Source organism: Mirounga leonina, unplaced genomic scaffold (genome assembly GCF_011800145.1).
Source record: "Mirounga leonina isolate KUSES-001 unplaced genomic scaffold, KU_Mleo_1.0 Mir_200, whole genome shotgun sequence".
Classification (NCBI taxonomy): domain Eukaryota; kingdom Metazoa; phylum Chordata; class Mammalia; order Carnivora; family Phocidae; genus Mirounga; species Mirounga leonina.
The window spans coordinates 13,154,453-13,168,955 of record NW_023270503.1 but is presented as its reverse complement, the minus strand read 5'-3'; the positions used below and the strand labels follow the sequence as shown (position 1 = coordinate 13,168,955).

Genomic DNA, 14,503 nt, shown 5'->3' with positions numbered 1-14,503 from the left:
TCTCTGACTTTGGTGCTCCTCCTCCAGAGCTCCTATTGTGCCATAGTTGATACATACCTTATTCAAGCAATTACCTCCTTTGTATTTTATCTTATTCTGTGGGAAATGTTTCCTTTATTGCCTCTCTTCAGGAATCCTGAGGGACAGACAGGTATCTTATTCATATTTGTATCCCAGGCCTAGCAAAGACCAGGAAAACACTCAGTTGAGCACGAAAGTGCTCAATAATGATCTCTAAAAGTATTTTATTTTATTTTAGTTATTTTTTTTAAAAAAAGATTTTATTTATTTATTTGGCAGAGAGAGACACAGCGAGAGAGGGAACACAAGCAGAGGGAGTGGGAGAGGGAGAAGCAGGCTTCCCGCAGAGCAGGGAGCCGGATGCGGGGCTCTGTCCCAGGACCCTGGAATCATGACCTGAGCCGAAGGCAGACGCTTAACGACTGAGCCACCCAGGCACCCCTTTAAAAGTATTTTAATAGCTAACATTTAGTAAGCACTGTGGCAAGCCCTATACCTACACTGTTTCATTCACCAGACACTTTAGGAGAAAAGTACTTTTAGTATCCTCATTTTACAATAAGAAAACTGAAAGTAAGAGAAATTAATTTCATTTTGGACTAAATTTTACTTTGAAACGAATGGCAGAACTTTTTCTACAGGCTTTGGCTTCAAGATTTGGGCTCTTAATCATCATAGATGAACGAATGGGTGGATGAGGAATGCTTTTCGTTCCATGGCTGAAGAAGTGACCTGGGGGTTCCTGGGTGGCTCAGATGGTTAAGCGTCTGCCTTCAGCTCAGGTCATGATCCCAGGGTCCTGGAATCAAGTCCCGCATTGGGCTCCCTCCTCAGCAGGGAACCTGCTTCTCCCTCTCCTGCTCCCCCTGCTCGTGCTTTCTCTCTCTGTCAAATTAATAAATAAAATCTAAGAAAAAAAACAAAAATAATAAAATAAATAAAATTTTTAAAAAGAAGTGATGTGGAACAGTCCATCATTTATATTACAAAGGCAACTATGATGTCAAATTATGGTAAATCCTAACTCACTAATGTTTCTAACTTTTAAATCACCTTTACTTCTCCCTCCCTCCCTTCCTTCCTTCTTCCTTCCTTTCCCATGGTCTCTCTCTCCAAAACTCTCAGGGAAAATGTTTGAACTCATATACTGAAGTGTAACCTAGTAAAGAACGGAGTGTTTTATAGGAAAGGGAAGTAACATTTTACTTGGTTCCCACTTCTTACCATTCATTTGCAAATTTACAAATACCAAGCACCTACTGTGTGCTAGGAACCTTTTTTTAAGCACTAAGTGGTAAGCAAAACAAAGTTCTGGTTCTCACGGAGATTACACTAGTGGCACTTTACATACACTGACTGGTTCAATTCCTCACAATAATCTTATGAGGTAACGATGACAACAATAATAGATAACTCTTAGCAATGCATATCCGTGCCAGGCACTGGGCTATGTGTTTTATTTGTATTAACTCAGGTATCACAACACCCGTATGTATGTTTTCCCCATTTTACAAATGAGGAAAACTGAGACACAACTGACTGACTCAAGGTTTGAACCCAAGCAAGTGTGGCTCTAACTCCTAGGCTATTAACCATAAGGCTATATTGTTTCTCATGCATTTCTTTCTTAATCTCACAACTTCTAAGTGTTCAAGTTCTATCTCAGATCGTCTGACTCCCAAGCTCAGGGGTTTGCGAGTGAGAATGCCTGGGAATTTTTGCAACACTTTCTCTTCCGACGAAATCAAACTAATTTCCACTTAATTCTCAGATTTGTGATGTGAACCCTCCTGCACCGCATATTCCCCGGCAAGGAGAAAGATAGGGCCGCAGCCGGGGTCATCTTACACTGGCTGGGGTACCCAGCAGATGGCGCTATCTTAGTAGCCGCCAGCTGGCTGTCCGGTCCCCAGGGCGCACCGCCTCCGCCGAAAGCTTCCCGGCCCTCTCTCACTCCCTTCTCTCTCCTCCTCCCCACGGAGCCCGGGCCCACGTGACCTCAAGGCGGCCAATGGGCGAGCAGAGAGGGCGAGCTGGTCCCTGTGGCCGCCATTAAAGCGAAGGGAAAACCCGTGAATTCGGATTAAAGGGGGAAAAACACCGCCCGCTGGGCCCACAAAATGGGGGTGACTACGGCGTCCGGGCGGTGAGGCCGCAGTAGAGCAGACGTTAGGCCGGCTTGGCCCAGGGACGACACGAAGACACAGCCAGAGAATGGTCTGAGCCCGCAGACGCCGCCACCACCTCCGCCACTGAGGAGATTCTGGGCTTAAGGACATCGCCGCTGCCGGGCCGGGGGCCTGGGCTTCCCTCCCGGTTCTTGCCCTTCCTGCCCCTCTACGGGCGCCTCTCCGCCCGGAGAACCCTACAGGGCTTGGGCTCTGCCCTTTCGGACTCCATTTTAATTATTTATTGTGTTAATTTATTATTTTTTCTTGTGGAAGGAGCACCTATCTCCTCTGTCCCCCAGAGAGGGACGAGCGTCCGCGGGCTCCGCGGCGGCCGCAGTCCGGCCCGCGGGGCAAGCGCGGCGCGGCCCTCCCGCCGGCCCTGGGCCCCGGGCGGCTGGGTGCCGGCCGGGCGGCGGGGGCTGCTCGCGGCGGCGGGGGGGGTGGCTGGGGAGGGCGGGCGGCCCGGCGGCCTCCTTTTCCACCGCTCCCCCAACCACCACCCCCCCGCCCTCCCCGGTGTCTGTGTTTCTCTCTCTGGTCGGAGGCGGCGGTAATGGCGGATGGTGGGTTGTGGCGCCGGCGGCGGCTGCTGTGAGGGACGATGAGTTCCTCCTTCGTGCCGAACGGGGCCAGCCTGGAAGATTGTCACTGTAACCTCTTCTGCCTGGTGAGTGCAGGGGCCGCGGGCGGGGGCCGCGGCGAGCGGGGCGGTGGGGGAGGGGGCGGCGAGGGGCGCCCTTGGGCCGTGGGGGAGGGGGTCCGGGTCTGATCCAGATGCCCGAGTCCCCAGGCTAGGCCCAGCCGGAGCCGACGCGGCGGCGGAGCTCCGCACCGACCCGGGGAACACGTTCGCTCACCCACCATCCTAGGCGCTGGTGTAGGACTGCTGGCTTTTTTCCCCTTGTTTCCGACTCTTGCTCACCGTAGTCTTGTCTTCAACTTCTGCTCCTTATCTGGCAGGACACTCGCCTTTCCCTCTGTGTTTCTTGCTTAACTCTTGCTTTTCTCCTTGTTGGCCCTGTATCCCTCCTTAACACTTTCCATTATTGCCATTCTCCCAGTGTCTTTATTCCTCACTCTGTTAATTTGGTTTCCCCCAATAAACAGGACACCGGAACTGAGGTACTAAAAGTCTCGCTTCCTTTTACATTTTCTAATGAGTCAAGCTAACAGAAGATTAGTTTCTCCCTTCGATAAGTTCAGATCTCTCTAAAAACCAGTAGATACCATTTCATATGTTTTCTCTTTAAACTTTGAAAACAGTTTGCCATTTTGACAGTTTCTAGCCATCTTGCTTTTATTAGAACATGTTTGTGTGAGAGTGAAACGGACTAATGGAGGAGGTTCTATGGTTTTGCACTAATTTTTTTTTTTTTTTCCGTATTTGTTTTCCTTGCATTTTTAGAATGCTTGGGCAGGCTGCTCCTCGGTTTATTGAAAAGTCTAGGGAAGCTGGATGCAGGAATGACAATTGTATAGGTTGGCCCAGTTCTGGGAACATCCACAGTTAAGACTTTGAAAACTACCAACTGTTGCAGATATTTAGTCCTCAATTGGACAGTAGCTTAGCTTCATCCATGATGTAAAGTTTCGGTGACTTTATTTTTTGTGTGCTAGGAGAAATATTAAGAGAGTATGTGATAGGTAAGTGAACTGAGTGGGCGGAGCACAACTAGTTGGCAAGTGTAAACTGCCAGTCATGTATCAGCAGTTTCATTTTTGGCACCTTATGCTTTGCACCTCTTAAGTTAAAGAATTACTGAATTTCCTCTGTTGAATTTCTTTCACTGTGCCAAATTGGGATTTTTAATGCCCTTCTCTCTTGTAAAATGTTTTCTTGTACAATGTCCATTAATCAGCATCTCTTCAGATGCAGTAAAACATAACAGCAGGTTTTACATTTCTGTCTTCTCTGACTCTATTTTTGGTACTTTTAGGATCAGGTTCTTTGAAAATAGACTAGTACAAATCTGACAGTTCTTTGTGAGCACCTATTTCACTTTTCCTAAAAGGAATATGTGAAGAACTAACAATTTTTTCAGTATAGTTCACATTTCATTAGAGCCATCACTTCTATAAACATGAAATGATGAGTCTTTAAAAATTAATTTTCTGTTACAAGTGTGACACCAGGGAGTAAACGTGACCAGTTGGGACAAAACTACGTGTGCAGTATTAAAGTACATGTTTATATTTAACATTGTTAAGTTTCTTTTATTTTTCTTTGGGACACATTTATTGCTATTCAGTGACATGTCAGTGTTAGTATTTTAGCTGTTTTTGTTCCTTTCCTTAAATTTTTGGTTGAATGATCAAAGAATCATTTTTTTGGTCAATCTGCTTTAACATCTTAATATATATTGAAAAATTGTAATGTCTCAGTGAAATAAGGGGCTTTAAGAGAGAGTACTATTGGGGCGCCTGGGTGGCTCAGTCTTTAGGCGTCTGCCTTTGGCTCAGGTCATGATCCCAGGGTCGTAGGATGGAGCCCTGCATCCTTGCTCCATGGGAAGCCTGCTTCTCCCACTCCCCCGCTTGTGTTCCCTCTCTCACCGTCTCTCTCTCTCTGTCAAATAAATAAAATCTTTAATTAAAAAAAAGAGTTACTATTGACTTTGAATGAATATGCAGTAATAATCATGCTTTCTTTTCTTTAGGCTGACTTGACGGGAATTAAATGGAAAAGATATGTATGGCAAGGCCCAACTTCTGCCCCTATTCTGTTTCCGGTGACAGAGGAAGACCCCATTTTGAGCAGTTTTAGTCGCTGCCTTAAGGCAGATGTACTTGGTGTTTGGCGGCGAGATCAAAGACCTGGAAGAAGAGAATTGTGGATATTTTGGTGGGGTGAAGACCCCAATTTTGCTGACCTTATTCACCATGACTTGTCAGGTGAAAGCAACTTATTTCTAACTAATGATATATAGCAACATTGTATACTTTTTCTAAAAATCATTTATATTACAAATTAAGATTTTTTTGTGTGTGTGAAACACTATTAAGTGTGAAGCCAGATAAAAATTGAGCTTACTGTTATATTTCACTGTGGTTATTTTATTTTACTTAAATTATCCATATTATGTCAGGTTTTAGCCTTAAGTAACTGTTCTTTCACCAGCCAGGTTCCTTGTGAATTTCATGCAGACAGGGCACAGGGAAGGCCTGTTACCTAAGAAAAATGAAATGGGGGAGCATAAAGTTGCTAACAAAGTAATTTGCAGGCACATGTAATTCACCATTTGAGTCCATTCTGCCACTGCTCTCTTCCCTATGATTATGCAGACAGTTGTAGGAGTATCTAGAAATACTGTAACTTTCTCATGTGTTTTTTTCCAAGGTATATATTTATTTTGTTATTAATTGTCGTTACATTAACATATGAAAGCATATGTTAATTTTGTTATTCTTGGAGAGTGATTCTTTTGTTTTAGATACTGTTCCTTCAAACACTCACTAAAATGAGACTAGTGCCAACTTGTTTAGCTTTTTTTTTTTTAAGATTTTATTTATTCATTTGACAGAGAGAGAGACACAGCGAGAGAGGGAACACAAGCAGGGGGAGTGGGAGAGGGAGAAGCAGGCTTCCCGCTGAGCAGGGAGCCGGACGCGGGGCTGATCCCAAGACCCTGGGATCATGACCCGAGCGGAAGGCAGACGTTTAACGACTGAGCCACCCAGGCGCTCCCAACTTGTTTAGCTTTTATGGGACATGGAATCATACTCTGAAAAGTTACACAAAAATAATTTTATTATGAACCTATCAATAAGACTACTTCTATCTTAATTTCTTGACTTTTATGACCAAATGTTACTTTAGAAAGAGAAACTGTAGCTCTTCATGTAGTCACTGAAGCTTGTGTTTCCTTTAGACTCTTAAGAGTCAACGTTAACTGAATCTTTGGTGATAGGAATGTAAATGATTAGTTATTTGCTGCAAGGTACCAACGACTTCAGCAAGATGTTTGGTAATGATTCTTGACAGGTAAATTAAGGATTTTTTGATAACTTAAAAAAGCATTCTTATTTGAAATTGAATACTCTGAAGTTTCTATTACTGTCCATTTGACCTGTAAGACCTATTTTATTTTTGGATGTAATGTAATCCAGGTGACCGTCTTAAACAAGCTCTTAGTAAGACTAATGTTTCTGTAGGAATGTATGTGTTACATTTGTTTTGATAGTTCCTTTTACCTTCTAATGAACAAACCCTTCACTGCTAATCTTTGAGAGTGATTACAATTTTTTTATGATAAATGCTTTCTAGCTTTGCTAGCTTTTCTAATAAGATCCCTGCTGGAGATATTAGTCCTTAGTTCTGAGTATGCATTGTAGTTCTAAATATGTAAAGTGATGTGTTTACATATGTATGTGTATGTACAAGTATATGATATATATATATATGTCAGGATATGAAATTTCTTTATTAAGCTTGCTGGCTTTTTTCTTCCATTCACTTTGGTATGCTGGAGTTATTTTATTCTTTTAAGTGGTCATAAAGACCACCTTAACTAAAATGTTTGGAGACTGTTTTAATGTTATTGATAAACTATAAACTATATAAACTAGTTGACAAACTATAATGCTGACTTGGGGATTTCAGTATTAATAAAGTTGGCAGAGGGGCGCCTGGGTGGCTCAGATGGTTAAGCGTCTGCCTTCGACTCAGGTCATGATCCCAGGGTCCTGGGATCGAGCCCCGCATCGGGCTCCCTGCTCAGTGGGAAGCCTGCTTCTCCCTCTGCCTCTGCCTCTCTCTTTCTCTCTGACTTTCATGAATAAATAATAAAACATTTAAAAAAGAAAAAAAAATAAAGTTGGCAGAGTATTTGAACAGACCACTTTTCTTCCAGATTTCGTGTAATACATTTTGTAGAATCAAAGATAATTTTAACAGATGTGTAGTATTTAGTTTTACCATCATAAGACTAGTATTTTGAAAGTCTATTAAAATTAAATGTGAGCTGTTTTGATGTATATTAAAACACTATGTGGATTTTTCCCTCTAGATTCTTGTTATGAGTTAAATATGTTTTCTCCTAAAACTGGGCTACAGTTTAAAAAATAGCTTCTGTAGTTTAACTTTGCTTTTTTGCATAATTTAAAAAAAATGGTAATACCTGTAGTTTAAAATATTGATCTTGAATGTGAATGAATATAATTTTGGAAGATTAGATTTTAATTGTTGTTAGATTTTGCTGAATGCCATTGAATGATAATTAACTTTAAAACATTTATCAGAGTGAAAGCAGTTGAAATAGCAAAGCAAAATATATTAGGAGTAGTATGTATAATTGTAATTACCATTCCAAAGCCTCTTCTGTACTGTTTTAAACAATATGTGTAGTCAGTGGTATTTATGTAATGTTTTACCTTTTTTCCCCCCCAACTTGTCATTTACTTTAGAATGTTGTTACTTAAATCAGACATATCTTAAAGAATAATAAGGTCTTTTCAGATGGAGTATATTTGTCTCGCCCTTTTCTTTGCTCCAGGGACACCGTCTGCCTCCCTTTTGGGATAATTAGTCTGCCTCTGTCTCTCTAGCTAACCCCTTTTTCATTTCTTCCCATCTGTGGCACTCTATTCCCTTCTTTTAAGCTCCCCTGAGAAGAGAGCAGCTGGACAGTAGGGGTGGCATCAGCTGCAGGAGGCAATCCTGAGTTCCAAGTGGAGGTGTAGCACTGAGGAAAAGGGAACCGGAAGGACCCAGGTGGTAACTAAAAAGCTGGTTAATTTAGTATGAGCTTGCTTTTTGCAGGCACAGGCAGTGCCCTTCTGTTTGGTTCAGCACATACCTCATCTTGTTACTGAAATGTTTGTGATTATGGTTTTATTTCCCTTCTTGATGAGCGAAAGAGGGAAGGCATTCTACTTTGCAAAGATTAGAATTCTGTTTTTCTTATTAACTGAAATATCCAGTGATAAAAGTACAGAATTGCCTTTGCTCAACCCCCTTAATTCTTTCGTGTCATCCATAGTGTATTTTAAAAAATAAACTTTTAATTTTAAAATAGTTTTAGATTTACATAGAATTTGCAAAGATCGTATAGTGAGTTCCTGTATAACCCTCACCCAGCTTCTTTTATTGTTAATATCATATATTGTGTACATTTTTCACAACTAATGAACCAATATTGATATGCTGGTATTAACTAAAGCCTGTACTTTATTTGGATTTCCTTTATTTTTACCCAGAGTTCTTTTTCTATCCTATGCTCTCATCCAGGATACTACATTTAGTTGTCATGTCTCCTTAGGCTGTTCCAGATTGTGATATTTTCTAAGACTTGCCTTGTTTTGATGGTCTTGATAGTTCTGAAGAATCTGATCAGGTTCTATAGTGCATTTTAAATTTTGCCTGTCTGAATATCATGTAGCATGTGTTTAGGTCATTTTCTTTTCAAGGTGTAGAAACAGTGTAAACTTACGTTATTGCTAATTGGTAAAAATCTGTTATAGCAAAACAAATCTAATTTGATACACACTTTAAACCCTCAGTACTTGTTTTGTAGCAGTAGTAGTCAGTACTGTTTAGTGATTTGCAAAGACCTAATGATTTTTGGGTTAGGATTTTTGCTAACTAGTATTGCCTAACTTTAACATTCCAGGAAGAGATTTGTTCGAAATATCCCTTGAATCCCAAAGTCAAAAACTAACTTTTTTTTTTTAACTTTTTGGTCTGCTTCCTCTGAGAGAATGGAGAGTTGAATTAATATGGTTTGATAGAAGAAGGATTAGGGAACAAAACTTTTCTCTGATTACAGCTTTTTAAATTTTATTTATTTATATATATTTTTTTAACTTAAAATTTGTAGCAGACCTCATTTAGTGGTTGTATGATAGAGGTGTAAAATCGGTTCTGGGAAAATTTTAACTTAATTCCTCTGCTCACAAGTCTCTATATAATAGGTAGGAGTGGTTCTTTTAAGTGTACTATTAGTTTGCATCAAAGCCAGGATTGTTTTATTACCATTAGTGTGTCCTTGATGGAGAAGAGTTTTCTGGGTATTTTTCTTTTGTGCTTTAACCTTTTTGGAATTTTATTGCTGTCATTATTGGCTTTTAGTCTTTCCCTTAAAACAAAAATAAAAATAAAAACTACTCCCTCTCCTGAGGTTGCATCTTTAAAAAAAAAAAAAAAATCATAGCAAGCTAGACTGTGATGAGACTCTGAGAAAACTGATACCTTGAGACTAAAAAACAGACTCAGGGCTAAAAATATTTGTTATTTTTTCTGGCTCCTGTGTTGTATATATGGGATTTTAGCAACTTGTCCAAATACTTTCATTATACCAGAATTTCATCATAATACTGTCAAACTAAATGGGCCATTGGTTGCTCTTAGAATTTAATTTTAGATTCTTTTATTGAAGGATATTATAGTGGAATTTAACCTTAAGTGGCAGCTTTAACAGGATTGACAAACAGATAAATAGCAGCCAAGTATAGGAATCTAGTGTCAGCCAAATAAAAATTGTGTGCATGAAGTGAGTTAATTCATTTCTATCTTCTGTTCCATAGTTTACTTGTGACGAACTTTTTGTATTGACTAGTCTTCTAGGAACACTTTTATTTGTCATATTTCTTCTGTGTACTGCCCATTTTGAGCAAGAACATATATCTTTTAAATCTTCAAATCAAAGATAATCATCAACATATACTCAGCGGATTTTTAAACCAGAGTTTTTCAGGTTTTGCCATAGATCAGTGATGCTGCCAGCCTAAGGCTCTGAGTAATATTTGTTGAATGAATGGCTATGAATGGGCAATTATTTAAGACAAACACTGAATTAGACATTTAAACATTTCTCATTTTCTATCATTTTTGACCCATTCATTATTCATTAGTATATGTTGTGTTTTAAAAGCTTGGCAGAATTATTTAGGAAAAGAGTCCATTTTTACTGGTTTATTACTGTGGAGATATTTAAAGATGTCAGTTTTGAGAAAAATGTTGAATACGAGTACTAGGTGTGTCAGCTTTTTCATTTTTTTTCCCCTTTAGTGACGGAATTATTTTGATGACCTATCACATAGTTTGTCATCACTATAATCTGTATCCTCAGGAAAATATTTTATGGTAATCAAATTTAGCATTTGAACTTTTGCATTGTTTTCAAATATTTTGTAAAAATTTTTCAGGGAATGATGAAGAGTTCTAATGCTAAGAGTTCTAATGGAGGGGCGCCTGGGTGGCTCAGTCATTAAGCGTCTGCCTTCGGCTCGGGTCATGATCCCGGGGTCCTGGGATCGAGCCCCACATCAGGCTCCCTGCTCATTGGGAGGCCTGCTTCTCCCTCTCCCTCTGTCCCTGCTTGTGTTCCCTCTCTCGCTGTGTCTCTCTCTGTCAAATAAATAAATAAAATCTTTTAAAAAAAGAATAGTTCGGGTGCCTGGGTGGCTCAGTTGGTTAAGTGACTGCCTTCGGCTCAGGTCATGATCCCGGAGTCCTGGGATCGAGTCCCGCATCGGGCTCCCTGCTCGGCAGGGAGTCTGCTTCTCCCTCTGACCCTCCTCCCTCTCATGCTCTCTGTATCTCATTCTCTCTGTCTCAAATAAATAAATAAAATCTTTAAAAAAAAAAAAAAAGAAAAAGTTCTAATGGAAAATTACTATAAACAAAATTTGAACCTATTTTCTCTGGGGATACAGATACAAGAGGAGAAAAACATTTATTTAAATGCATTAAGCAGACTTTTTCCATTAGGCTATGGTTGATTAAATTCAAAAGAGCTAGGTAAAGATTTGCTATATGTTCCCTTCTACCTCCCTTCTCTATTATGATACTGGTGTTGAGATTCAGGGACTGGTTTTAATTAGTGTAAGAGGTGCATATCACTATCTTGGGTGGGTTGGTTGTACCATTTCACTTTTCATATCTGAATACACATGTAGAGAAGTACTTTTGCTATGGTTATTATAACAGGCTATTAGAAGATTGGCTGAGTAGACTCTTATTTCTGGGTGACCCCCCCGCCCCCACACACACCAAAAACAACAACAACAAATCTTCAGACTTTTCATTGAGTGTTATTAGGACTTATTTCCTCAGCAGTGAAAAATGAAATTGTTGCTTTAGTATAATAGTTGCTTAGTTACTTGCTATATAGGTGAAGATATACTTGATATTTGTTGGCTTAGAAAATCCTTACAGGTGTCCTTTCTTTTTTGTTTTATGCATAACTCCCATTTAGTGTTAATGAAAATTGTGGGCGTTTGAGGATATAATGTAAAATGAGGATTAAGTTCACCTAAATTTCTCTAGATAAAAGCATTAAGTTCCCTAGAACTAGAGTTTCCCTAGATAAACTTTAGAGCAATGAAGGAGAAATGCTTGAAAATTAGTACTGATGAAATTTTTAAACTATATTTAGTATTCTTAAATCATTTAACTTCAGGTTTAACTGAGATAGATTTTTAAAATAAAAATCTTCAGAATTTTATGTAAAAAATGTATGCAAATTATTGTATTAGAGGCTTTTACTATTCCAAAGACTTTTTTATTTACTCTTTGTGGGAAGAAGACCAATTCATTCTCAAGTTTTAAGTGAATAATTTTCTGATAATTAAAGTTTATAGAGACTGAGCAACTTTGATATGTAATGTAACAACTCTATGTCTTGGATCTTGTGGCTTTAAAACTTAAAACTAGCTAAAAAGATTTTGGTAAACGTTTGTTGTATAGGACAAATGTTACAACCATTGTGCTTCTCAGAAGGTAAGGATTTTTGAGAAGGAAATAAAAATAAAGTATACTAAATAGATTACAAAGAAGTGAAGAACTGGGAGATATTCCCAGCATAACTGGAAATTAAAAACATGCATATTTTTAGTAATCATAGATCACAATTTGAGGTAAAACTCTTAATGTGACTAATTTTGAAATGACTATGATTAGGCTGAAAGCAGATTGATTAAGATTTATTTTTTTTCTCTCAGCAACTCACAAATGTACTTGTGATCTAGACCCTTAAATAATGAAAGTGAAATCACTGTGTGCCATTTCCCTTTTCTCCTAGACTACTGTTTTCTTTTTTTAATGATTTTTTTTTTTTAAAGATTTTATTTATTTATTTGAGAGAGCGAGAGAGAGAAACAGCATGAGAGGGGATAGGGTCAGAGGGAGAAGCAGGCTCCCTGCTGAGCCGGGAGCCCGATGTGGAGTCCCAGGACTAAAGACTCGATCCCAGGACTCCGGGATCATGACCTGAGCCGAAGGCAGTCGCTTAACCAACTGAGCCACCCAGGCGCCCTGTTTTCTTTAATAAAGTGAAACTTGTGAAGTTTTGGCTTATATAGACATATATAAGGTGGTCTGCAATATAATAGAATGTAAAACCTCTTTTCCTTTAAAATTAATGCTTAATATTAATGATTTAAAATCATTCCAACTCTCAAGTCATTTTTTTAAAGCTTACATCATTTTTTTTTTTTTTTTAAAGCCTGCCTTTTTGGAAAAATAATTAGTTGGCTTGAAAGACTTGACTAATTTAGGAAACACTTTAAAGAACAACATAATATCAACATTAACCTTTGTAGTGCCACAAATTTCTAGTGCAGTTAAAGTCCACTGTCATGCTTTTTAGTTAATGTTTAGTCTGTCCATTTGTTGTGTAGATTATGAATATAATCTTAATACATGCTTCTGCTTTTATTCAAAAGCATCATAGTTTATTATTATTCTATGGGTATAGTGTAGACATTTTTAGTGTTGAATTAAGGTTTTATCATTTATTTTTTACTTATATTGAAAGACGACCCATATTTATAAAATGTTCATAAAAAGTATACAGGCTATGGAATGATACTAAATTATATTTGAAATAATAAGTTAAAAGCCTAAGTATCATTTGTAGCAGAATTCATTGGATGCTTTGTTAAAGATATGAAATGGATAGAGAATAAACTTTTTTGAACTACTTCTAGACTTATCTAGAAATAACTATGTTAACATTTTTTTGGTAAGTTAACTTAAAGTGGTTAATAGATGGGGTGGCAAAATTGAGGCCGTATAGTTAGTAGGGTAGTTATAACTTTGTATTAGAAGTTCTATTTATTTTTTTAAGATTTTATTTATTGATTTGAAAGAGAGAGAGAATACGAGTGGGGGGAGGGACAGAGGGAGAAGCCGACTTTCCACTGAGCAGGGAGCCCAGTGCTGGACTCCATCCCAGGACCCCGGGATCATGACCTGAGCGGAAGGCAGATGCTTAACCGACTGAGCCACCCAGACACCCCTAAAGACTTAAATTTTAAATTGAACTTCTGGGGCACCTGGGTGGCTCAGTCGTTAAACGTCTGCCTTCCACTCAGGTCATGATCCCGGGGTCCTGGGATAGAGCCCGGTGTTGGGCTCCCTGCTCAGCGGGGAGCCTGCTTTTCCCTTTCCCTCTGCTTCTCCACCTGCTTGTGCTCTCTCACTCTATCTCTGTCAAATAAATAAATAAAATCTTTTTAAAAAAATTTAAGTCTTTATATTTTAAAATTTCTTCCTCAAGTAGAGGATCCTATATTGAAGAGTAATGGGAATCATTTGGTTGAAATGAGATCGAAGGTGGCACAATGCATCGCTTGTTAGGCTCTGTGCCAAAAGCTTCCTTTTTATTCATCACTTATTTTTATAGTTGAGTCATGGATTAGAATGCTGATGGACATAACATTTTTTGAGTTAATTATTAACTGGCTAGTTTTTTTGGCAGGCTGAATGACTGGAGGAATTAGGACAAAGTAACAAGTGAGCCAGCTTAGAAATTGGCATCTTAGGTGTAGCGTGTCTTTAATGTTTCCCAGCTCATACAAATGTTCTTTGCATTGATACAGAAACCAAATCAGTATGTTTGCAATATATCATTGACTTTTTATGCAGTGGGAAACTAATTTTCAGGTACTTTAATGGAATACATGACACTTGCGCATTTTACTCCTTATGGAGTAACTTTGAAACCTGATATTTTAATGTTTAGATATATTGAAGTGGTGGTAGCTCAATATTCTGAGGTTTAGTTGGGTTTATGTAGTAGGTGTAGTAGTGTTTATGAATTTAAACCGTTAACACTTTTTACTTGGCTCTGAGTAGATATAGTGCCACTACTTTACTTTTTGTTTCTTTCATTTCTCTTGTAGAAGAGGAAGATGGAGTGTGGGAGAATGGACTTTCCTATGAATGTCGTACTCTGCTGTTTAAAGCAGTTCACAATCTGTTGGAACGGTGTTTAATGAACCGGAACTTTGTACGCATTGGCAAATGGTTTGTAAAGCCTTATGAAAAAGATGAAAAACCTATAAATAAAAGGTAAGCTATCTCATATAAA

At 38.8% G+C, this 14,503-nt stretch overlaps 1 protein-coding gene across 1 annotated transcript in view; it reads left to right on the top strand.

The window, feature by feature from the left end:
• Positions 1-2,793: 2,793 nt before the first annotated feature.
• The window catches only part of MED13 (mediator complex subunit 13), a 105,654-nt gene continuing 93,944 nt past the window's right edge, over positions 2,794-14,503 (top strand). Inside the window, exons 1-3 of the mRNA XM_035026690.1 lie at positions 2,794-2,859; positions 4,850-5,084; positions 14,316-14,484. Of these exons, the coding sequence (XP_034882581.1) occupies positions 2,794-2,859; positions 4,850-5,084; positions 14,316-14,484 (470 nt within the window). The remainder of the gene's footprint in view (positions 2,860-4,849; positions 5,085-14,315; positions 14,485-14,503) is intronic.